The sequence below is a fragment of the Simochromis diagramma genome, unplaced genomic scaffold (assembly GCF_900408965.1).
Source record: "Simochromis diagramma unplaced genomic scaffold, fSimDia1.1 OVJJ01000451.1, whole genome shotgun sequence".
NCBI classification, from domain to species: Eukaryota; Metazoa; Chordata; class Actinopteri; order Cichliformes; family Cichlidae; genus Simochromis; species Simochromis diagramma.
In genome coordinates this window covers 243479-269072 of record NW_024387276.1, presented here as the reverse complement: position 1 = coordinate 269072, position 25594 = coordinate 243479, and the positions used below count along the sequence as shown (strand labels likewise).

General features: G+C 39.8%; 1 protein-coding gene, 1 long non-coding RNA gene and 1 other non-coding gene across 4 annotated transcripts; 1 reads left to right on the top strand and 2 right to left on the bottom strand.

The window, feature by feature from the left end:
- Positions 1-1094: 1094 nt before the first annotated feature.
- Positions 1095-23215, top strand: LOC120715674. 2 transcript variants are annotated; one of them, XR_005691709.1, is made up of 4 exons: positions 1114-1881; positions 2054-2859; positions 16776-16781; positions 23206-23215. It is a non-coding gene; the product is annotated as an uncharacterized LOC120715674 (long non-coding RNA). The 2 variants fall into 2 exon arrangements; XR_005691708.1 differs by lacking the exons at positions 16776-16781; positions 23206-23215 and having other exon boundaries at positions 1095-1881; positions 2054-3545.
- LOC120715673 (40S ribosomal protein S20) lies at positions 22485-23969 on the bottom strand. The gene is made up of 4 exons (XM_040002760.1): positions 23834-23969; positions 23092-23191; positions 22837-22910; positions 22485-22708 (listed from the first exon to the last, which is right to left on the bottom strand). Exons 1-4 carry the CDS (start codon positions 23834-23836, stop codon positions 22526-22528), a joined length of 360 nt encoding a protein of 119 aa, XP_039858694.1. The 5' UTR covers positions 23837-23969; the 3' UTR covers positions 22485-22525.
- LOC120715683 lies at positions 22981-23046 on the bottom strand. The gene has a single exon (XR_005691718.1). It is a non-coding gene; the product is annotated as a small nucleolar RNA U54 (small nucleolar RNA).
- Positions 23970-25594: the final 1625 nt, after the last annotated feature.

Sequence of the window (25594 nt, the reverse complement as noted above, 5' to 3'; positions counted from 1 at the left end):
GATATAGGGTGTTGATGTTATTAGACCACACCCCTTCTCATTACAGAGATGCACATCACCTAATATGCTTAATTGGTAGTAGGCTTTCGAGCCTATACAGCTTGGAGTAAGACAACATGCATGAAGAGGATGATGTGGACAAAATACTCATTTGCCTAATAATTCTGCACTCCCTGTATAGTACAAATAACACCATCTATTACTGTGTCTGAATGTGTGGTATTGGCACTGCCAGTTTAGGCCTAAAGAGATATGAGTTTTAAAAAAAGACCACCTAATTTAAATGTATACATTACATGCTTGTTAAAAGCTAACTTCCATAAGCACAATAACCAGATGAAACATATGGCAGTGTTTATATGTAACATAGGCAACCTTAAAATCTTTCTTATGATTCAACTGTGGGATTTAACTTAATTCTTTAGAAGGACAGGCTAAATTACTTTATTTTCAACTTTAAGGCCAACCTAGATTTTAACTATTTAACAGGCCACTAATCTAGTTTATGGCTTTGCGCTTTCACAACCAAACATGTATCTAAACACATTGTTTTAATAAAAAAAATACTATTGATATTATTATTATTACTGTTATTTAACATGTAATTAAACAGAAATGTTCATTAAATATAAAAGCAGTTTGCTTATGTTGTTAAAGAAAGGCTAGATTTGACATTAAGAAATGCTACAGATGTTCAAAAGCAACAAAAAAAAGCCTTAAAAGAAATACGGGGTTTAAGAATATGTAACATTATAAAGGTTCATAAGGGTGAAGCTTTTCCAGGTTTGCTCATCATATTTCAGAAACAAAAACCCTGTGCACCATGAATATGCGGACTGATCTATGCCAGAGAGGAGGAAAGCAGTGACATGGAATTTTCAAACCATATTCAAACCGAGAAGCAAAATTTCCATCTTACTTAGTTTTTCTAATTTAAGACAACTCAAATAAACTGGATTGATCGACTTTTTGGATGAAAAGTACTGGTAACCTACTTAAACTGAGTTCTAATAACAAGTTGATAAAAACTGAGTTCAGTCTACTTAACAGAAAATTTAAAGATGCTGACACACACAGACGCAGCGGCTCACTGCTCCTCACATTCGGTGCTTTGCTTTTTTACTTTTTCCATGTGTATATGTGTGGGTGTATGCGTTTTCTATTACTATACATCAAGTGGAGTCCACTTACAGTCGACCTTTTGAGTTTACACTGTGCAAGGAACATTATGTCGGACTATCACCACTTCCATGGCATTCCAGAGGACATACTAAGAACTCCAGGGTCTCCATGGTTGGTTCTTCCCAGCGGTAAGCCAAAGAGGAAACATAAACAAAGGAGGCAAAAGCGTGGCTGCACTAGCAAAGCTAAAGAAACAACCATTTAAGCCACAGCTTCCGAGTATCTTCCTCTTCAACGTCAGGTCCATAACCAACAAAAATGACAAACTGAGATTACAAACTGCAGTCAACAAGTATGTACAGGACAGCAGCATTGTACTACTCACAGAGACTTGGCTGCTGCCATCAATTCCGGTATTTACCAATACCTTATCCGTAGATTAATTCCAAACAGCTCTCATGTTTCCTCATTTTTCCAATCTCCTAACATGGGGACGTGTTGGGTGCCCAGAAACCTAACATATTGACAATTTTTCACCTAGAATAAAATGTTATGCTTCGGGAGGGAGAACCTGTTGGGACTGAAGTGTATTTGTGAAACTGTTGGACTGTTCCATTATCAGTGTCTAACATTATGTGTATGACAGCGATGTAATGTCCATGTGTGCATGCTGAAAGAGACTGTGCTGGTCTGACTCCCCTCCTCCTTTCAGGGTGGAGCCTGCTGGAGTCCAGTGGTTGAGACCAGGTCTGAGGAAGTGTAAGTGTGTTTTTAATGTGATCCATGAAAACAAAGCAGCACACATTCAACCATCTTCAAACTGTCACATCACTCATTCACATCTCTGATGTCAGGAGGCATCAAAGTGTCAATCAGTGAACAGATGATGGATCAATAACTGCAGCTGGATTGTGTTTGTTCTCTCCACCAGATTCCTGTCAACCCACAATTGACACAAACACAGTACACAGAAACCTCAAACTGTCTGACAACAACAGGAAGGTGACATGTGTGCATGAGGTTCAGTCGTATCCTGATCATGAAGACAGATTTGATGTTCATCAGCTGCTGTGTAGAGATGGTCTGACTGGTCGTTGTTACTGGGAGGTCGAGTGGAAAGGAGAGGTTTGGATGACAGTGAGTTACAGAAGAATAAAAAGGAAAGGAGTCAGCAATGACTGTTTGTTTGGAGAGAATGATCATTCCTGGAGGTTGTATTGCTCTGATGCTGGTCCTATTTATGTTTGTCACGATACCAAATTCATATCCACCACCACCTCCTCCGTCTCTAACAGAGTAGCAGTGTACGTGGACTTTCCTGCTGGCACTCTGTCCTTCTACAGAGTCTCCTCTGACACTCTGATCCACCTCCACACCTTCAACACCACATTCACTGAACCTCTTTATCCTGGATTAAAAGTCTTTATGGGTGCCTCAGTGTGTCTGTGCTGAGTTGAGTGTAAAGAGTGTCCTCCTGTTAGAGAAACACTGACTGTTGAACAGATAGTTCAGTCTGTACATGTCTGTCTCTTTCACTCAGAAACACGTTTTCAGATTCATGGATTCAGTTGATGTTTTAAACTGTTGATTGATGATGTGACTGATTCCTTGTAAATTTCTTCATCTTCAGGCCTGAAGCTCAGTTCACAACCAGCTCCTCTGCATTTTCATCAAGCCTGAGCTCATTAAAATGCATCCAAATGTTTGATTTCTCTTTCTTAATGGGATTTTTCCAAAGTCTCCACATGCTCTTACTGTTTCACTCATTGTTGGAAGCTAATAATTTGAAAATGTTTCAGCCATATAAGCTGAAAATATTGGCTCAATAGTTTTAAATGCAGTTATAACCAGAATATCATTGTTTTGAGGGATCATAATGCATATGGCTTATCTAATAAACAGCAAAGGCTTCAATCCTGATTTGAAAGTAGTCTTGTGTTTTTCCAATGTTGAACAAGAACATGGTGCAGGATGTTGGTACCAGCTTGGTTATCAAACACATGAAATATGTAAATATGTGTGTATCGCACTGCATATGTTGTGTATCACTTTAGTTTGTATGAAATATGAAAACTATCACAAAGAGTCCTGGTGAAATATCTGCTGAAATTTCTGACAGACATTCGATTTATTGCTTTTTTGTTTTTAACTTTGATAAAATGCTGCATGAAAAACAAAGAGGAAGTGATGACAGATGTGTTTATGTCCACAAAGCAGAATGAGCTCTGTTGCTGACAATAAGTGATGTACAAACAGCGTGAGCATTTCTGAGGCCTTGGAAAGAAAAGAGAAGCACAATCACTGATTGTGAGCTCACCAACACACAAATTTACACTTCGTTTGTCTTCACAGAGAAAAACACACTTCTTGCTGCTGATGTTTCACAATAAAAGCCACGATAAGAAACAGAAAAGCTGTAAAAACATTTGATTGAATTGGGGGAAATGTCTGAATCTATCTAGTATTAAACTAAGAGTGTATAACTTGTATAAAGAGTATTTAGTGAATGTGAGGTTTCCATGGTAATGAAGCACCTTCATCACAGTGAAAACACACAGTTATAGCTGAAGTTACGTGGCTGAGCGTCCAATCCTGCTTCACTGACAGGCTTCTGGACTGTTTCAGAGAAACTATCAGGATCACTGCCCTCCAGTGGTCACTGTCAGTGACCACTACTCTTCACATACAATAATACTGGCATTAGGACACATTCACTGCAGTGTTTCAGCACTAATGTTCATTAGTGTGATAATGATGCTTTATATGTGAACACAGATATTATTAAACTGATAGAATCACTGACACGGTCAGCAGAAATTTACTGACTGATGACATGTTACTGCCCTCAGGTGGTCACAGTGAGGAACTGCATGATATTAAACCAGTGGCAGGTGGTGTCCTTAATGAAGAGCATTTCTAACCAATATATATATTACAACAAAGAGCAATAAAAATCATTAATAACACTGGCTTCAATGAAGCTTCTGACTCACTCTTAATCAAATTAAAAACCTTCAATTTTATGAGCTGCTCGAGCTTCAAACAGTCCAAATTATGTAGAGAGCAAGATGATATCCACGAGGCCAAATATTCCGAATGAGTTTCAGGTCTAATAAAAACATGACACACTGAGAGGAAACTCCATGTTCAATAACGCAGCTGTAAGAACCAATAGTAAAATCACAGCATTACACTGCTGCTTGTGCGTGGACTTCTCTCAGGCCCTCCCCATGCTGTCTCCTTCCAGTCCATCCCTGAACCTGCAGGACCCACTCAGGGGAACCTTTGGATGACGGAGCCAGGTCACATGACTGAGAAGATGAATCAGGTGTTGTAGAAGATGAAGAAACAGGTTGGAAAAACTATGCTGCTCATTCTTTGAGCCTGAGATCACACATGTTGTGTTATTCACGTTGTGTAGTAGACTCAGAAACACAAGACCAACATCACCACAGATTACGTTTTTCCAATGTGCCTCTTCCACAGTGTTCCCTGAAGACACTATTGTGGGGACTCTACAATAGAACAAGGCAGACATCCTTCCTCTGATGAAGGCTTCTGAGTCCTGCGAGGTTTACAGCACAGAGTTTGGATTCAATGGCAGCCTTACCATAGTCAGCTATGTCAACAAGAAAGGAGTGGCTGCTGTAGAGGTGGCCCATGGTGCTGTGGTACAAGTTTACATTGCCACACTACACCTTTTCAACTGCTCAGCACCTTGAATTCAAGAATGGCCATTTTTACATCAGCAGTGCATGATGGCTCTTTCTTACTGAGCTCTCAAAGGAGCTCGTAGCAACACATTTGAGAAATCGGCTGGAAGGTCATCCCCAACTGTAAACCCCGATCGCTGAAGCAATGGGAAGGTGTGCGGTGACAAAAGACACAACTCAGCCAGAGGAAAAAAGCAGCCTGGACAAAGCACAAAGAAGAAGATTGATTTCAGTTTGAAGTAATGAAGATGGTAAAGTCAGCAGTGGGTGTGCAAAATGCAATGTAGCTATGTGGAGGGATTAAAGCCAGAAACAGGAAGTCTGTCACAACTCTATATGGTGAGGAGACAAGGCAAGAAAACACACACACACACACACACACACACACACACACACACACACACACACACACACACACACACACACACACACACACACAATGGATGTTGATATTGTTTTACTGCCATTGTGTATTTTTGAAAATTGGAAAGGGAAAAAAATGTTTTAAAAATGTGAGAAAAAATGACAAATATTTGACAGCTGAAATCGTTCTTGGACCAAATTATATGGCTGTTTGGTTTCTCCCATGTATAGGTCTGAGCACTCCTCGCTGTACTGCACACCAAACACTATATTGTTTAGTTTGTGTTTGGGAGTTTTGTTGTTGGGATCAAGTAGTTTGTGTCCGAGTGTGTGGCTGGGTCTGAAGTGGACCGGGAGGTCGTGTTTGAAGAAAATTCTGATTAATACCTGGGACTCTCCACCATTGGGTTTTAAAACTGAAGAAGCTTCTCAGAAGGGGGTTTGAAACATCTTCAAGGAACTTAAAGAAGTCCAGTCTCTTTTCTTTCCAAGCTCCTTAGCCTACCATGACCTGGATGACTGAGAACCTCCACAGACAAAGACTTATGGGGTAACAGGTTCAACAGTTTCTATGTGGCCCCTGAAATCCTGCCTCTCTGTCACCTGAAACCGTTTCATTCTCACCTGTGTCTCCGAAGCCTTTTTCAAACAGTTCTCGCAATCACCTTTACCTTCCATTGCTGGCTAATCCCTAACCTCTCATTTCTTTGTGTTTCCATATGTTGTCCAGCTGTTCTCCCTGTTAAGCCTCTCAGGCTCAAATTAAGTTTTTGTTGCTAATGCACAAAAGAATAAGTGCAGTGGTACTTCTGAGTAAAAAAAAACTCATAAAATATGTATGTGGGGTAATCAGGTTGTTAGCTTTTAACTGTTGCAAATCTGCAACGCCTGCCTTGAGAGGGTTAAAACTTTCAATCAGATTTTTCTTCTTTTGGACCAAGGAAACTTTCAGCCTGTCAGATCACATGTCTTCAAGAAGGAAACCTGTGAATGCTGCAGCATTTCTGCTCAAATATTTACAGGACGTTACAGCTCACCTTGCTCAGCAGCTCACCTGAAGGATAGTGCACCCTCTGCTGGTTGCTGCTCATGTTATTACTCCATGTTTTCTTCCCCTGATGCTCTTTGTTAGTCTGTAAGTAGTTGATGGTACAAATAAACCCTTTTCAAACCTTTTTCTTTCCATTCAGATAATTTAGACAGTTCTGATGACAGTCTTCAGTGGACTCAGCCTCTCGTGTCGTCCAGCAGAGGATCAGATAGCAAATGAATGATGTCCAAACTGTCTTGCAAGTAAGAGCCAACTGAATGATCTGTATGTGTTTTCTTAGCACACAACTTGGATGCACAATCTGTCAATTTTTTAACAGAGTGAGGGATTTTCAACACACGAAAGACACTGGATTTCTTTGGAGTTTTTAATGTTGAAATGCCGCCCCTACTGTCTGCCACGGGAGTTCTCAGCTACGAGCTATTTTTTATTTTATTTATTTTTTTGCCGATGCCCGTGATGCCGCCCCCCACCACTATGCCGCCCCGGGCAACCGCCCGTGTCGCCCGTATCAAAAAACGCTACTGCATATACAAATACAAAAGTGACAAATGGAAACATATTTACAATCCAAAGTCAGACTAACGGTTTTCAGTAGCACAGTCTTTTATTTACAGTCTGCTTCTCCTGGTGGTAAACCTCTATCACATGTTTGGAATATACATTAGGCCTATATAGCTGCTGGTTCCAGCTTAAGCAATATTTTAAAAATACTATATTCTTCATTGATTTGAGCTGTGGGGTTTGCTATACACTGGCAGAAAATTGTAGAGTAAATGGTGAAAACAAAGAAACCAAATCACAAGATCCTTGAATTCCATCTTTTCTATTAACAGAAACTCCAACAAATTTGTGGCCAATTGATGATGTTTAGGATATGAAAAGTCCAGTCCAGCAGGTGGCGGTAATGCGCCTTAAAGCTTTAACCGCCAAAAAATACAAGAGCAGAAGAAGAAGAAGCCGAGTTCCCGCTTTATGGCGTTTTTCTCTCAGATTATTATCAAGACTGATTTAAAGGTAAGCACCGAGCTAATGTTAATCCGAGTTTAGTTAATCTTGAGTTTAGCTCCTGAATGAGTCTTTCTGTTGCTCTCCTCGGTGTCTGTTCTCAAGTTTTTGTGAACCAGTTGAAAAAAAATCTGACTAAATTAAATCAAGCTGCTATAAACTAGTTCACAGAAAGATATCAGCAAAAAATTTGTGAAACAGAGAAGAAAATAATTTTATTAGAAGAAAGCTTTTATATGAGCTCATTGTAATCAGAGTTTCTGTTATTTTATTAGTCTGTTATTAAGGCTACTTAGCATCTCTGTGGCACCTGCACAGTTTATGAATGCAGCTTGCTAACCAAGCTAGCTAGCGCCACCGTTCATCCATATAAGGTCACTTCCGGCTCCAAAAGTCCCAACATGTTGTCAAAGGAGCTTGCAAAGAAAAGCGTCTGGACTTCTTTAAGTTGCTTGAAGTTTTTCTGATACACCGGCTACATAGGGGATGACAATGTTATTGCGTCTGTCTTTCTTATCCTCCCTCGCTGGTGTCTGATCTTCTTTTCTGTGCCTCTTTGCTGACCAGATAGGATAATCTTCCACGGCACACCTGATCATTTCTCACGGCACACGTATATGCCGCGGCACAGTGGTTGGGAAACACTGTACCCATTGATTGTTCTGTTTTCGTTCTTTGCCAGGGCCTTTTTCAAAGAGAAATTGACTATGTGCACGAGACAATGCTAACTTCCTGGTTTGAGACCGGATGTGGGGTTGTGCATTTCCGGTAGCTTTACTTTGCTGTCAATCGCTACTGCGAAGATATACTCCAAAATCATGTCCAAAACTCGAAAACGGAAAGATTGCGTTAAGTTACAAAGAGCAGAAGGTGGGAACACTCACCGCTGTTGTGTCATAAAAAAATCTAATGATCAATTTTGACGTTTAAAGCGTTTAGATCGATCAGTTGTTTACATCACTCAACACAAGCAGAACTGCATTGCTGCAGCAGAAGACACATCGTCCACATTCAGAAGCACATCTCTGTATAGTGACTGGTCTTATGATTTAAACAGGCAAATGTTCAGCATTCAAACTACAGGTGAAGAATAGTCAAACCAGATGTTTCCCCCGTTATGTCGATATCAGCTAGTCAAGTACACACCTACACAGCATGTTAACAAACCGTGAAAAAAGCCACACAAAAAATGAATGATTGCTGGTAAGGGTTTCTATACATTAGTATTTACGAAGGGTATGTTGTGACTTACCTTAAAAATTACAGCGGTCCCTCGCTATAACGCGGTTCACCTTTCACCTCGCTGTTTCACGGATTTTTTAGTGCAAGTTTGCATGCTTTTTTTTTTACGTCACATTGTGTCCTGCGTCCTGATCGCTGCAGACGATCTCCTCCGTGACGTCTCTCCTGTACAGTACAGAATCGCTGCATCGATCGCTAGCAGTGTGACTCTGAAGTGCAGTACTGTATGTCCACGATGTCCACCAAACGTTTTGCACCGTCAAAAAATAAAATTGGCTACTTGATTTCACCTATTGCTGGTTATTTTTAGAACATAACACCCGCAATAAACGAGGGACAGCTGAGAAATATAACATTTGAATCCCTTTTCTCTTTTGCTCTGAGGCGCAGGGGAAAAATATCGACAAGTCGATGAACATCATTTACAGATATATTGGGTAAATGCCCAAGACATCTATAGAAATGTAAATCGCCACTTGATTCATTCATTTGTTTAACTTGTTTTGGACCGTAAACAAGGCGCGAATAGGACACCGGAAACAAAGCTCCCCACAGGAGTTTCCGCACCGGAAGTAGCGTATGCTAACGTGCACATAGTCAATTGCTCTCCTGGTACTGGTGTGCCATACTGCTTGGTATCGGTGCTCAAAACTTTTGTGTTTGTTTCAAACAAGTTGTCCACCCAAGGAAGCTAAAATTTGTTCTGTGTGTTCTCAGATGAACATATGAGACACTTTGACTCTTCAGTGCAGTGTGGAGCCTAAAAAAGTTCTGTTTTCTGTCCCAGCTGATCAGCAGGAGGAGAAAAGTCTGACGGAGCAGCAGAGGAAATTTCAGCTACTTGGACTCAGCTCAGCAATTGCAGAGAAAACAATGAGCTCAACACAGAAGGTGACAGATACTAGTGTTAAGAAATACTCCGTTAAAAGCTGAAGTACTGATACATATTTTATGCTAAACTAAGAGAACCTTGTGCAATATTAATGTAATGTAGAAATAATGTATACAATGCCTACATCTTATACGGTGACGTTGCCTCTAAACATCAAAATGAGCAGGAAGATGTTAAAGTGGGATTCAGCAGGATTCAACCCTAAAATCAGCTGTAGTGGCTCAGTGTGGGGAAAAGGGTCACAGCTCACAATCATTTCTATTGAGAGCTCCAGTAGATTTTTTTAATGTACAGGCTGTGATCAGCTGACCTGCTGCTCTCTGTGAATTCAACCAGATGTCAGCAGATGTTTCACGAGTTGTCCTGGCTGATTTCCTTTCTCTACACTGACAGTACACTGTCTTTATATTATACACTAAACTGTTGGTATGTGGGTGGAGCTCAGTGAATGAATGTCAGCATCATGAGCTTAAGTTTAAGTTAATCTCTGCTACACTTGATGTAATCTAACTCTGCCATGAGCACCACAGTCACTGTGCACCAGTCACACACTGTTCTTTACTTTAAATCCATCACATCACAGTAAACTTGCCTGCTTATCCTGCACTAACCTGCAGAGGATTTTACTGCAGTCTTTAAATCACATTGTGAGACAAACTACACACAAACAGTTTGTGTGTTTACTGATGTTTGTTGGGCTGATAGAATCGCTGCATTTGAAATTACCTGCCACAACATTTATTACTATTCTGAGTGTTAGCATTAATATTTGTGTACAAGTAGGAGGGATGGGCATGATTTTAGAGTGTTTGAACAATGATTAATTATCTTTAACACCAGGTTGGATGTAATGTGTACTACTACCAGTAGGTGGGGATAGGGGACCTTTAAGGTGTTTGGTGCCACACTCCACCTTCAGGTTTAAAACTAGCAGGGCTCGCAAAATCGCTAGCCCGACGTCCCGGGGCTAGCGATTTTTCCAGTCGGGCTACCAAAATCTCTCTCTGCCCTGCCCGTCGGGCTATCATAGGAAGGAAAAATATATGTCAATGCTTTTACATTCTTTTGGAAATGTAGCTGGGTAATTATGTCTTTGGCATCGGTGAGCCACTGTCAATATGTGACATATTGAAATCGCATTTGAATGAATGGAAATCGCGTTTGAATGAATGGAAATTTGCGCTTGTTTTTTGCTTTTACTTTGCAATCGCGCGAACTGTGTATAGAGAGCGACAGTACTGATTGGTGAGTGATGATAATTTGCGCACCAATTCCTCTGACATCGTCTTATCAATCGTTAGCTTACTATGCAAACATGACAAGTGAAATCTCCCGCAGCAAGTTTAACCATGTCAGAGGTTGATCGCGCAGAGAATCGCTGAGCTTATGTGAGTGCGTGTGTAAAAGCAGCAGGATATATGTTTTAGTCCTGCTGAGCCAAATAAGACAGGTCAGGGTGAAGAAGTGACAGCAAAAGAAAAGCTTACCACAAAACGGAAAAGTTATGACAAATCAGACTATAAGGCAAAAAGAAAGTGCAGCTTTATGGTTTCATGGACAAAATAATTTCTGTGGCTGCAATATGACAAGCGAAATAACCAGGGCTGCACATAAGTGGTCCGCAGGTGCACATTCGCTGTCAAAATAAAAAGCGCACACAAGATAAGAAGTTGCAACGCGTGTTTGCGTACATACGATTTTCTGGAGGAGGACAGACATTTGTTTAGAACTCTTAAAGATGTTGAAGAAGCTCCTTTAAGCAATTACTTTGGTGTTCCTCCACCTCCAAAGAAATGTCAGAAGGAGTCCAAACCACAAAAGAAGCACGTATTCTCGGAAAAATGGTTGCAGGAGGTGAGCTGGCTTCAAACAAATGATGAACGCACAGAGATTTGGTGCGGAATGTGCCGTGAAAATCCCACTCTAGCGGACAAAAACAGTGCTTTTTATATGGACGCAAACGCGCTGTAAACATACACGGCAGACCCAGTGGCATTTTGATGCTTTTTATTAAAGCTTTGACGGTTGCTGTCCACAATACTCACAGAGCTGCAGCTCTGCCGCTGCCCGCTCAACACTATCACAACAATACAACCACAGGACCCAGTACAATATTTAATTCGGCGGGGCGTGATTGCGGATGCCGTGCAGGTGCGTCCGCCTCCTCTGCACGGCACCGCAGGCCACGCCCCGCCACACGCGCGTTGCAACTTCATATCTGGTGCGCGTCTTTTATTTTGACAGCGAATGCGCACATGCGGACCACTTATGTGCACCTGTATAAATAACATAATGTTCTGCCGGGTGTGTTGTTGGTTTTCCCTCGATTTCTGAGTCGACAAGCGCCTTTGTTACTGGGACCAGTAATTTTAAGAAAGGCCCCCATTAGAACCCATGAGAAATGCAAGAAATGCATTATTGCTCAGTCTGCCATATCTTTCCCAGAAAAAACACCAATTGCAAATAACATACTAAAAATAAACCTGAAAAATCTGTTTAGAACAGCGTACTATGTTGCAAAGAGTGAACTACCACTGGCAAAATTTAGCAGTCTTTGCAAACTTCAAAAAGCAAATGTCCCAGATCTTGGTTCCACTTGCCTCTTACCTGTGACTTCAGTGGAAATTTTGAATTCAGGATCTGACACAGACTGATTCATGTTCTACACAGTTCTTACAATTTCATAGAAATTTCTGTTCAATTAGAACCAAGTATTTGAGTTGATGATTGTAATTTTTATACAATGTTGTAATTTGTGTTTCATGTTTTGTTTGTTTTGAGTCCCTGCCCAAAGGGCTACCAGGGATTTTGAAATTTTGTGAGCCCTGACTAGTGTTAATGGAGGGAGTTTGAAGCTTCAGTTTGTTCAATGACTGCATTTCACTCACTGCCTCTGTTTGTATCTCTGTCACTGCAGGACCAACATGGACCGAGAAGTCAGCGCTCTCAGGAGGCCGACAAACCTCACAGAAGAAAGAGAGAGAAAAAAAACACCTGTGACGAGTGTGGGAAGGATTTTACCTGGAAGTTTAAACTAAAACAACATCAGCTCATCCACACTGGAGAGAGACCGTTCAGCTGTGACTTGTGTGGAAAGTCGTTTTCCTGGAAGAAAGCCCTGAAAACACACCAAGTCGTCCACAGTGGAGTTAAAGCTTACAGCTGTGATCAGTGTGGCAGAGCTTTTGCTCACAGTAGCAACTTACAGAGACATCTAGTTACCCACTCTGGAATTAAGGCATACAGCTGTGACATCTGTGGAAAAACTTTCAGCCAGCTAGGGTACCGAAATATACACCTACGCATTCACTCCGGAGAAGATGTGTACTGGTGTGATCAGTGTGGCAAATACTTTACAAGAGACGCACAGTTACAGCGCCACATGTTTACCCACACTGAGGAGAGACCTTATCAATGTGACCTGTGTGAGAAGACTTTTAAAACTCCACAGTACCTGAGACAACACCAACAGATCCACACCAGAAAGAGACTCTACAAGTGCAGTTACTGTGAGGTTTGTATTTTTATTTTTATCTTGTAAGTTCAGTCTGACTGTTTGGAACAAGTCTGCTCATTAAATTGTGTTAGCATGTTAGCACTTCTACTGCACCGAAGAGTAGCTCTGAGCCATTATTCAGGTTTTCATTTCATTTAAGTGTAAGTCAGGTGTTACTGTAATATTAAATAAGTATTGCTGTAGTATTATGGTGGTAGTATTGTAGTTATTGTAGCCCAGTAAACTGAGTGTGTTAATCGAAACAGTAAAATGTAATTGGACGTCTGCAGAGATGCGAGTCAGGCGACTTTCAGGATAAAAGTGTTGAAGGACTGACTTACACTGTCTTTGTGTCTTTGTTTAGAAGCAGAGCGACACAGATGGATCCACTTCTCAACCCTGTCATCGCTGTGGTGGTGGGAAAGACTTTCGTTGTGACATCTGTGGAAAAACTTTCAGTCTGCAAGCCGGCCTAAAAATACATCAACGTAAACACACTGGAGACAAACTGAAATACTGCAAAGAATGTGGGAGAAGCTTCCCCACATCAAGTGACTTAAAACGACATGAACTCTTTCACAGTGGGGTCAAAAAGCACCTCTGTGATCAGTGTGGGTCATCCTTCACCACTGCAGGTGACCTTAAAACACACAAACGAGTCCACACAGGAGAGAAACCATACAAGTGCAGACACTGTGACAAAAGCTTCTCACGTTCAAGTAATCTTAACGAGCATGAACGTACACACATGGAAGGAAACTACAGCTGTGAGCAGTGTGACAAGAGCTTCAGTAATCTCAGTTCATACTCTGCACACAAACGATCCCACGTTACTAATAAACTGTTTCACTGTTACCAATGTGCCAAAACATTCACTTCATTATCTGCTCTGTGCAAACATCAGCGCGATCACGCAGGGCTGAAATCGTTCCCATCACAGGACGACAGCGAATCTGAAGAGAGAGAAACATCCTCTTCTGGTTTCAGAGTCCAACTTAAAACCCTGGAGATCAGGCTCCACAGAGTTGAGGTCGGCTCTCCTTAAAGTTCTAATGAGGCTATTAATCAAAATGTTCCTATAGTTCCATTTTAATCTTTATAAATTGTTCTTCTGTTTGTGTTCAGTTTTTACCTTTTTTTTCAGTGGTTGGAGTTAAAATCAGTTTCCTGTTCTCAAGTTTTTATTGAATGTATTTTTATTAAAGTTCTTAAATGAAGTTAAAAAATGTTAAATAAAGAATTGTTTGAACGACAAAGATTTTGAGCCATGATGTCATTTCCTGTATTTCAGAGTAAAGACTGAAGTGACAAATGGAAACATGTTTACAGTCATGGAATAAACACTGATGGGTCGTCTGTAGGAAGTACTATTGCTGACCTGACAGACTCGACCTTGTTTACAAAGAAAGAAAGGAACTGATGACATGTGTCAGCAGAGGCTTTCAGGGTTGTTTAGAGTAGAGCTGATAGTCTTAAAGAACACGGCGATTATGACAATTTAACACAATGACCTGAGAAACATTCTTTTAACATTTCAAAAGAAACCTGCAATTTGTCTTTCTTCCACTTTCACTCTGCTCTCCTACACTGACGCCTGACTGCTCGGGTGGATTCATTTAACCAGGGCTGTGGAATATGTTTCGGGCGCCTTGTTTTTAATGGGTTCACAGTGTTCATGGTCTGAGTACAGGTTTCCTGGAACTGCAAAAGCAGCTCATCTGGGGTGGGCCTAATAAGTAATCTCAGGGTCGGTAAAGATGTGGAGGAGAAGAGAGCAGCGGCGGGGTGGAGCGCGAGCTTTAAACTCATGCACAAGAGAAACAGGTTTGTGATGAGAGAACACTGAATCCCACATTTCCAAATATAAAACAGATAAACCATATGACATATATAACACCAGGTCAAGAGTGACTGATGAACACTGAGAAAACCTCCAACCATCAAATCAATTTGAGCTTAAACAGAAACACATGAAAGGTAATCTTGTTTTTTTATATTAATCACCAGAGGTTGTTGCATAACAGGAGAGAATGGAGCCAGCTAAGAAGAGGAGGATGTCCTCCCCTGTGTGGGAACATTTTGATCTTATATCTCCCAACAAGGTATGTAAATTTCTACAGAAGATGTATTTTCATAATACTGATGGTGCAATACAATTTATGTTAAGCGGCTTTACTTTTGTACAAGGTGAAGTGTTTAGGCAAGGCAAGGCAAATTTATTTGTATAGCACAATTCAACAACAAGGTGATTCAAAGTGCTTTACAGAGACATTAGAAACAAAAACAAATAAAAAGCATGATTTAAAATTGATTAAAACAAGCAAACAAACAAACTAACTAAACACACACATTTCACACCTGTTCGCGCGATCTGAACCCTTATCGTAAGGGGAGCTACCAGTCCTTCTGTGGACGAGCTACTTTCTATTTTAAAATCCCTGAATTTAAAATACTCTCTAGACCCAGTCTAGACCCAGCTGGGGAGCTACCCAGAGCTCTAAACCCACTTAACAAACAAACAAACAAACAAACAAACAAAACAGTATATAAAATCAAAACAGATAAAATCAGAACAGTAGATAAAATCAGTAGTTAATGTAAGTTTTGAAATTTAAGCTTAACTAATTAACAAACAAACAAAACAGTATATAAAATCAAAGCAGATAAAATCAGAACAGTAGATAAAATCAGTAGTTAGTGTAAGTTTTGAAATTTAAGCTTAAAATTGTGGATTTGGTGCTTTATTCAAATGCAGCTGAGAACAGGTGAGTCTTCAACCTGGATTTAAATAAACTGAGTGTTTCAGCTGATCTGAGGCTTTCTGGGAGTTTGTTCCAGATATAAGGAGCATAAAAGCTGAATGCAGCTTCTCCGTGTCTGGTTCTGACTCTGGGAACTGATAAAAAAACGGATCCAGATGACCTGAGGGATCTGGATGGTTCATACTGGGTCAGGAGGTCACTGATGTATTTTGGTCCTAAACCATTCAGAGCTTTATAGGCCAGCATCAGAACTTTAAAGTCTATCCTCTGACGGACAGGCAGCCAGTGTAAAGACCTCAGAGCTGGACTGATGTGGTCCACTTTTTTGGTCTTAGTGAGGACTCGAGCAGCAGAGTTCTGAATGAGCTGTAGTTGTCTGACTGATTTTTTAGGTAGACCTGTAAAGATGCTGTTACAGTAGTCAAGCCTACTAAAAATGAATGCATGGACTAGTTTTTCCAGGTCCTGTTGAGACATCAGATCTTTTATCCTTGAAATATTCTTGAGGTGATAGTAAGCTGATTTTGTTATTGTCTTAATGTGTTTTTCTAAGTTTAGGTCTGCATCCATCACTACACCCAAATTTCTCGCCTGGGCATCCTCTGCACGTGCTCGTAAATAATCAGAAGAGCCTATTCAGCGACAGGTTGCTTCTCTCAAAGTCAAGAACCAACAGGCTTAAAAACTCCTTTGTCCCACACACCATCAAACTGTTTAACTCCTCGTTGGAGGGGAGACGGAGGGGAAACAGGAGGACAAAGGAGAGTGGGAACAACTGAGCTGTAGTGCCTTTTCACTGTGCAATATTTGCAATATTTTTTTATATTTGACCTTTTTTGTAGGGCAAATAATATTGACACCAGTCATTTTGAGTTTTTCTGAAATGATTCTGTTGTTGTCTACAAAATATTTAAAAAATGAAGCTATAGGGAAATCCTCTGGTTAAAAATCCTGTTCTAAAAAAGCACTTGGGACAATTGTGGTGGAGACAGCTTTTGTTATAATATCAATAATATTTATATGAATATGGGATACTGTTAGATGTTTGCATAGACTTTTTTGGAATATGGAGACACTCCTGGCATTATATGAGCAAAGTGAAACTCATTTTTTAGGGTTGGTGGAGATGAGTGTGAAGATCCAAACAATCGCTGTCAGTGATGGAGAAGCTTTGATGAAAACATTTGGTAAAAAGTTCACCAGGATGAAGGAAATGAAATTCTCAAACTTTCCTTAGGAGGACCCCAACACGCCTGCTTAAAGAAAGTAAGTGTGCCGATGTGGATGCTTGCAGCGACTGCTGTATAGAGGCCATCCTGCTACACATGAAACATATCAGAGTCATAATTGTTAGTTTAGTCACGTGTTTGTTTATTATCTTTATTGTTTTATCTGGGACTGTTTGCAAACATCTCAGAGAGAGGAGACACCAGCATCTGAACAGAGACTCAAACCAGCAACCTGCAGCTCCCTGCTTGGCTGCTCCAGTTTTCTCCTCTCTCATGTTGCCCACCAGTGATTTCTAGCTGCCCACCCACACAGCAGGCTAGAATATGCGCTGAGCCTCAGCACCCAATACTTGGACATGTTTTCTTTATTAAATAATGAACCAGACCCCAAAAAGTAAACAGCTGTTATTGCTAGGCAACGGGAGCAGCATTTGGTGATGCAGCACCTGACATTCCTGACCATGTGGGCGGAGCATGCATGGCATTTTGTAGAACTGTGCAACACAAGCACTTAGTTACAGCATGTTTCATTGTATCCAGACACAGCTAGAGACACATCTACAGCAGCATCTCTGTGCAGGACAGACGACGGTTGAAGAAAAAAACACATCGAAAACTTCACTTCTCTACAAAACGTTGGTTCCTTTGTTTAAAAGGCCAAAATGAATCAAGGGAGATCGAGAAGAGGATTGGTGAGTGCGTCACCATACAGTACAGAACAGTCTGAGCTGATTAACCTACGAGAAGAATTTCAAATAATACAGGCTGAAAATGTCAAATTAAAAGAAGAGGCAGAAAAATCAAGAGAAGAAGCTAAAAATTCAAAGTTTGAAACCGAAGTAGTATTGAAGGAATTACTGCATGTGGGTCTAAAACTTAAAGGAGAGAAGATGGGAAAACAACAAGCAGAAAATGAGAATGAAAACATGAAGAAAGAACTGTTGGAAGCTCAAAAAGCATTGCAGGAAGAGAAAACCACAGCACAAGAAGCTAAAAATAAATATCAAACTGCAAAGAAGGAGGCAGAAAATGTGATGCAGGAATTACAGGAGGTGCAGGAAGCTTTTGAAGGGGAGAAAAGGAAAATTCAGTTGGCAACACAAGAAGCTGAAAATGTAACGGCTGAAGCTGAAATACTCAGGAAGGAATTACTGCATGTAAAGCAACAACTTGAAGAGGAGAAAAAACGTAAACATGAGGCAGAAAATGAGATTGAAAATATGAAGAAAGAATTGTTGGAAGCTCAAAAAGTGTTGGAGGAAGAGAAAATTAAAATACAGGAAGCAAAGAAAGAAATGGAAGATACAAAGAGTCACAATGAAAACATGAAGAAGGAACTGATGAAAGTGCAAGAAGAACTTGCAGAAGAGAAAATTGAGTTGAAGGTATTCAAGAAAGAAACGACAGCCTCTGAGGTGACCAAGAAAGGCTGCAAAGATGCACTTAAAGAAATACAAAAGCACAAAAAGGAAGCTAAAGAGCTCCTGAAACAGAAAGTCAAACTGGCCAAACAGCAGCTGAAAGAAACATTTAAAGACGCCGAGGAGCAGCTAAACAAAACCTTAAAAGAGCTGAAGGCAAAAGAAAAAGAAAAGAAAGCCGAGGACAGGAGTGGATTCTGGAGCAGACTGCTGAGAAAAAACTGACCCAGCAGCATCAAGTTTAAGGAGATCAATAGTTTCTTCCTCCTTCCCCCTCTCTCAACCTTTCTTTCACAAAAATCCCCCCAAACTTGACTTGGGACGTTTGTTTGTTTTTTAAAAACTATTCTGAATACATGTACTGAAATACACAAATAAAATTGCCATAACTTGAACTCATGTTGCCGGCTTCTTTTCTTGTGTGTCTGTGGATGTAAAACAGTAACACACTTTCTGCTCTGTGTGTTTTTAATTGTAAATAAATGCAATATATCTTCATTTTAAAAACTTCTGCTCTAAATCTTTTTTTAGCAAAATGCTTTTTTTGCCCCTTCCTGATTTCTTATGTTTGAACATGTTTGTTACATTTACATGTTTCCGATTTCAAGTGTTAACACAGATGGTCAGAGACAGAGGTCTGGACAGCTCTTTCCCTTTATTTGTATTTATTCAGGTTATTTTTATACTCAAAAATCCATCCACAAGCTTCAACGCGTCCAGAACTCTGCTGCCCATATCATCACCAGGACCCCTTCTATCCACCACATTACTCCTGTTCTGCAGCAGCTTCATGGTTTCCCGGTCAAATATCGTATCAATTTTAAAATACTCTTGTACACATTTAAGGCTATTCATCATCTCTCCCCTCCATATCTTTCTGATCTGGTTAAGATCACCGCCCCATCTCGTTGTCTCAGATCTACTTCTTCCCTTTCACTCTCCGTCCCCTCCCCCCATCTTGCCACCATGGGGAGCAGGGCCTTCAGCTGCTCTGCTCCTTGAATCTGGAATTCCCGACCTCCTGATTTAAGAAATATCTCTTCCTTCTCTCTCTTTAAGGCCCAACTCAAAACTCACTTGTTCAAAATAGCTTATCCCACATAACCTCTCCACTCTGCTCTTTTAAATTAGTTTATGTCTTATGCTTTTACGATTGTGTAAACTGCTTGTTTTTATGTTGCTTTTTATTCTAATGTGTACAGTGACCTTGAGTGTTTTGAAAGGCGCTTTCAAATAAAATGTATTATTATTATCTTTGAAATATCTCAGTGTGACACTGATACTGTACATGAGTGTGGTAGGTTTTGAAAACAGCATCAGCAGAGTACACAGCAAAGGGGAAAGGAACAATTGTTCCTTTCAAATTTTATACAAAACATCCAATCCTGGATCATATCCATATCCACTTAGGATCGAGTGATCCAAATACACCACATTGTGACAATAACCACGGCATAGCAGCTGATGAGCAGCAGATAGATACTGCTCATGGCACCACTGGTGCAACTAGACTTGCAGTCAAGACCGCCTAAACCAAGACCAAGACCAGAGGGTATCGAGACCAAGACAAGACCAAGAACAAGTCGAGACAACATCGAGACGAGACAGAGACAGAGACAGACAAAAAAGTCTTTAAACTGCAGCCAGATGCTGCTTCGTTTACGGGTGTCAGGCATATTTATGTGTTTTTGCTTCAGCACAGCCCTCTTCACTTGACTTGACGCACTTGACTGTCACGTCTCTCACCCTCTCTGTTTTTCACACAATGATATTATCCTATATCCTCGCATGTGATTGGCCACAATATGGAGGGATTGGAGCACAGCTGAGGCACTGTGTGAGAGCTGAGCAGCGAAAGAAAATAAAGCGAGGGTAGAAATGACTGATAGATTAATAGGCTCTGTTTTGAGTTTTGTTCAAAAAAAGAATGACTTCATATAGGAAAAAATAAATATCACATATGCAGGACACCTTAAACTGTATCAAGACACGAGGACTAAACCCCAATTCAAACAGACCCAGAACTGATCGGGAATCAAAACAGGACTACAAGAGTTCAAAATCAGGACTACTGAGGACTTAACCAAAACAGAACCAGAATCAGAACTAGATGATAGTAGCACTAAAAATCATCATAGACCTGCACTACACTTATTTTTTAATTCTACCAAAGTCCACTATTTAGATTCAGAGAAGTTTATATAATTATTCAGCCTTGTTGTGCAAACAAGCCTGCAAAACTTAATAAATATAGAATTTGAAAAGTAACAAATGGTATCTAAGAAGTTACTCTAGGTACTAGATACACGTTCTGATGGGTTTTGGCAAACAACCATTTGACTAACATGTGTCTCACCTGCTCTTGTTCCATCTCTGTTCTGTCCTCTCTCTCCCTCTCTGCTCCTCTCTCTCCCTCTCTGCTCCTCTCTCTCCCTCTTTGTGCTGACAATCAAGCCAAACACCAACATCATCAAATACACAGTTGAAACCAGACATTTACACACTCTTCAGATAAAAACACAAAAACGTTTTTAATTGTAACATCGAATCAGACTAAATGTTTATTTTTTTTTAGATTAATAAATATAAAAACACATTTGTTAAATTTAAGAGTAAATTGTCTGTATTTCTTAATTGCAAATGGCACCAAATTGTATTCATAATTGAGCCACACTCATGGAGCTCCACAATTCTTTTCCTGGTGTTTTGGTTGACATGTCTTGATTTTCCCATGTCAAAGAAACAGGCTCTGTGTTTTGCCTTATATGCATCCACAGCTGTGCCACCAGTTTACTCACATGGACTCTACTAACCTATCAGAAGCTTCTTCAGCTCAGAATGGAATCGTCTGGAGTTTTCTTATTAATTAACAATAAACTTAGTGTGTATGTACTCCTAAATTTGATGAAAGTGATTAAAATAGACAGCTCCCTCTTTTTATTCTGACATTTAACTAATTCAAAAGATATTTCAACATTTATTTATCTAAAACAAAACAAGTTTACTCTAAATTGATGTTTAACAGTAAAAAAATGTTTCTATGTTTTCTCTCTAAAGTTTATGTAAACATCTGGTTTCAACTGTGAATATACTGCTGTGAATTGAAATTCCTCGTTTTGCATAGAAATATACTGAACAACATACAAAGCATAATATATAAAATAACATGTACCTGAGTTTTTTCTTTGAAAGAAGCTCCTTGTGTTCATTGTTGTGTTCATCAGTACATATCTGAAACCGATTTAGAGAGTTTGTTTAGCCGTGGAGGGTAGCAACTGAAAATATGAAATAAACCCATGTAAGCTAAGACTCTCTAAAAAGAAAGCATTGTTGTTGTTCGGCTTTTCATTTCGCCATTTGTTGATTCACTCGAAGAGTAAGTAACGTAATATGGGTCAAGTGATCATTTTGATATCAATCTTTTGTGAAACACTGTCATATTTACATTATTAGAACAGTGCCAATGATTTGCTTTGGTACCTGGTCAAACTTAAGCTCTCCTGTCTGCAGCAAACTTGCAGGGAGCAGCTTCTCCCCCCTCGCTCACATGCGCAAGCGTTGTGCTCAGTCTACTAGTGCCTGAGCTCGGATCATACCAAAATTAAAGGGAATTTAGTACTGTGTGCTATGTGCTTGGAATATTGTGTTTAGTTTTTGTTTTATACAGTTGTCAGTCAGGCATCTTACTATGAAACAAATTACACTCCAAAAGACCCCGGGCTTCTGAAAAAAATGACCCGGGCTTAAGCCCAGTAAGCCACCCGCCCCCCCATGGTTGACTCCAAATCTCCCGAACACTTTGTCGATCTGAGAAAGCAAGACCGAGACCACGTAAAAGTGAGGACCGGTCTCGAGACATCCAACTCTGGTTTACAGTTTTCATGTCACTAGCCCCCTTAGTTCAAGGTTTCCCTAATAATCCTTCAACTGACAAATGTTTACACTTATTTTAACTTAGTAAAACCTTTGGCACTTTCTTTCCTTTAAGACCTATTAATAAAAGGCAAATTATTGCTTTTGAAAACTACAGCCATTCAGTGAGCGTCTAAGACTGCTTTTTCAGGTTCCTTTATTTGTACCTGTAGGTAGATTTTGCTTAAGTTTACAATTAACATCTAGACATTCATCGCAAACTTGGCCCTTTTGAGGTTTCCCACCATCACAAACCCAAACACCACCACGTCATAGTTTCCTCATTCATTGCTTTATTGAAAAATCTGGGTCATTTATGCATCAGCGATAGTGACTTCGACCTCTACACCAGGTTCGATGCTGATGGAGGTGATCTGCTTGACAATTTCAGATGGGCTGTGCAGATCAATCAGGCGCTTATGGATCCTCATCTGGAAGCGATCCCAGGTTTTGGACCCTTCACCACAGGGAGTCTTTCTGGTGGTGATGCGCAGAGTCTGGAGGGAGGAAGAGAAATGCATTTTACTTTAATAAAATGATCAAGCATTCAGGATACGCAATCAAGAAAAAGCAATTTATTCTAATCTGGTGTTAGATAAGAGTTCTGAGCCATGGGCTTCAGTACCTTGGTTGGCATGCGGACAGGTCCCTTCACCTTCAGGTTCTTTTCCTTAGCCCCACGGATCAGGTCTGCGCAGACTGCAGAGCAGAAATGCACAAAACTTGAAAACATGGCCAGTCATCACTTTGCCTTGATTCGCTTTCCAAGCCGTGGCTCAGAATAGCGTATACATAAATCAGGGTTTATCAGTCAAATTTTTGTCCTCATCGCTCAGGTCAGGTTAAACTCACAACATTAACTAAATCTGAGCTTAATTACCCTTCTCCAGAGATTTGACGTTGCGGCTGGTGAGGGTGATGCGGATGCGGTGGATGGCAACCTCAGTGTCAACTGGTGCCTTGCCGGTGTCCTTAAAAGCCTGGATGTGAGGAGGAAAAAGCAGTTACTCAGACCCATCTTTGATATTGCAGGACGATGTGAAAAAAAAAAAAAAAGGTCCACAGAATATTACACAGCATGGCTTACAATTAAACTAAGCCTCCCCCCCCCCCAAAAAAAAACAAACAAAAAAAAGGGGGGAGATCTCAAGAACACGGGCAGCGAACTAGTTTAGGTTTGATTCCTTTTACACTGATTCGGAAGCCCGGGCAAAAGCACCTGAACGCAGCGGCAGAGAACTATAATTTGGGACACTCCGATGAATAACGACACCCAAATGATTTACTTTCAGCAACAACCGGCCCCCACAAAACGCGCGAGTCAAGAGGAAGCTTGAACTTTATATAAGCGAGTCTTCTGCCTCGCTTAGAAATGCGCCGAAACGTTAACTGTGCATTTAACATCCACAGCCGCATGAATCTACAGCTTTCTAACGTTAGTAAAACTATCTACAGTCCGTTTGGACGGTGTTTATGAAGGGGCTGCGAGCGCCATTAGCTGTCGGCATTAGCAGCGACACTCCGTAAAACTCTTGAGTTCAAATTACTCTACAAATTATCAAGCAATTAGCAAAAACCAGCTGCATACAAGTTGTTGGTTGACATAATCAAACAGCACATACCATTGTGAATATTCCTGACCGACTTATTCGGAAAAAAATTCAAGCGAACAGCGGTGAGCCAGGAAAGCACGCCACCAACGTGGTTAGCTCTCGGTGAAAAGACCGAGCACAGGCCAGTTTCCTCATATGTACTGCTCATCCGGGAGTCTTCTACTTCTTCGTTGGTGTTTCAAGCAGCTCCGTAACTAATAGCGACATCTATTAACGTGACTTTGAAATTGCAGTGTGATCACGTATGTGCGTTTTAGACAAGACTGCAACTGTTACTTTTACTATTATTCCAGTAATAGTGATTTGTACAAACTGATAATGCCACAAATTTGTTACAGTAGTCATTGTGTTGTTACTCGTAATCTATGGCAAATTCTTCATTCCAAAATGTGCATTTAGAAGCAAGAATCAAAATCAGAATATTTTTTAATCCCAGAGGAAATTAAAAGGTTAAAGCAAGTTAAAGTATCAATATTAAATAATACAATATTTTACAAAATAGTTCTAATGATATAAATGGTTTAATTACACAAATTTCCGCAAAATATATCCCACAAAATTGAAATATAAAGTTGACACTGAGAAGCCCCTATCGTCATATTAAACAAAATAAACTGTTATTCCAACCCCCAGGGCACACAGTAAATAAATCCTAACCTCCAGTAAACATGAAGCAAGAATTTTGAGTAAAATGTAAATGAAATATATGAAATCAAAGATTTATTTATTTAAGTTAGCAATCATCACGGAAAATATACTTGGTATAAACTAAATATATGCCAATCATGTAAATTTCATTTGACCAGATTCCATTAATTCTAACGTTTTACAATGTACAAATTGTATATGTAATTTAATTAGATAAATTTAAAATCATTTCCTTTTTGTTTTTGTGTTTTTGTTTGTTTGCTTGCTCTTACGGTACTGGCTGTGAAAACAAGCTATGAAAACAAATCGAATCCTGCAACAAACAAATTTTTTTTCATTAAGATATTGCTTGTTTTTTCTACTGAGAGAAAAAAAATCTCCCAGATTTTTAAAAATATTTTTTCAAATATATTTATTTATTTAAAGTAAACCTTATTTCAAAGTTCACATTAAAACTATATTTGTGTATATTGTGCAAATAATAATGCTCACTGTAAATACTGCTATTTGGTGTCTGTGGTTTGTAAAATAAAATTTAAAAAAGGAATAAAGTGAATTGTTGCATTTTTCCACCACTGGAGGGCAGTGGAAACACGTTTTTCGCACATCTGATCAGCTGCGCGTTGGCAGGACATAAATAACAATAACAATCATGACAACATTAAAAATAAACCAGAAACCTCGTGTTTTTAGCACTGTTAACCTCTGTATATCTACAACAACTAAATAACCTCTAAGTATGTAACGCAGAAACCTCAGACAACAACAGCAAACAGAGACATAAAAACCAGAGAACACTTCCGGTAAAAAAAAACGTTTCAGAATAATACAATCATTGTTTGTAACAATTATGTTGAGGCGAACAAAAAGTTCAGAAAGATGGTGATAGCTGAGTGAATAATATCAATATCAATACTATTCTGTGGAACACTGCCCTTTTGATATTTACATTTTTAAATTGTAAGATGTGTCATTTGCTTTGTGTCACAAATATATTAAGGTTTGTGACACTGTATATTTTAAAATATTATCTTGGCTAGTAATGTATCGGACACTAGTCATATACGAATGTGGAGTGAGGATATACAAACACAATGTAATGAAATATACTACGCAGCCGAG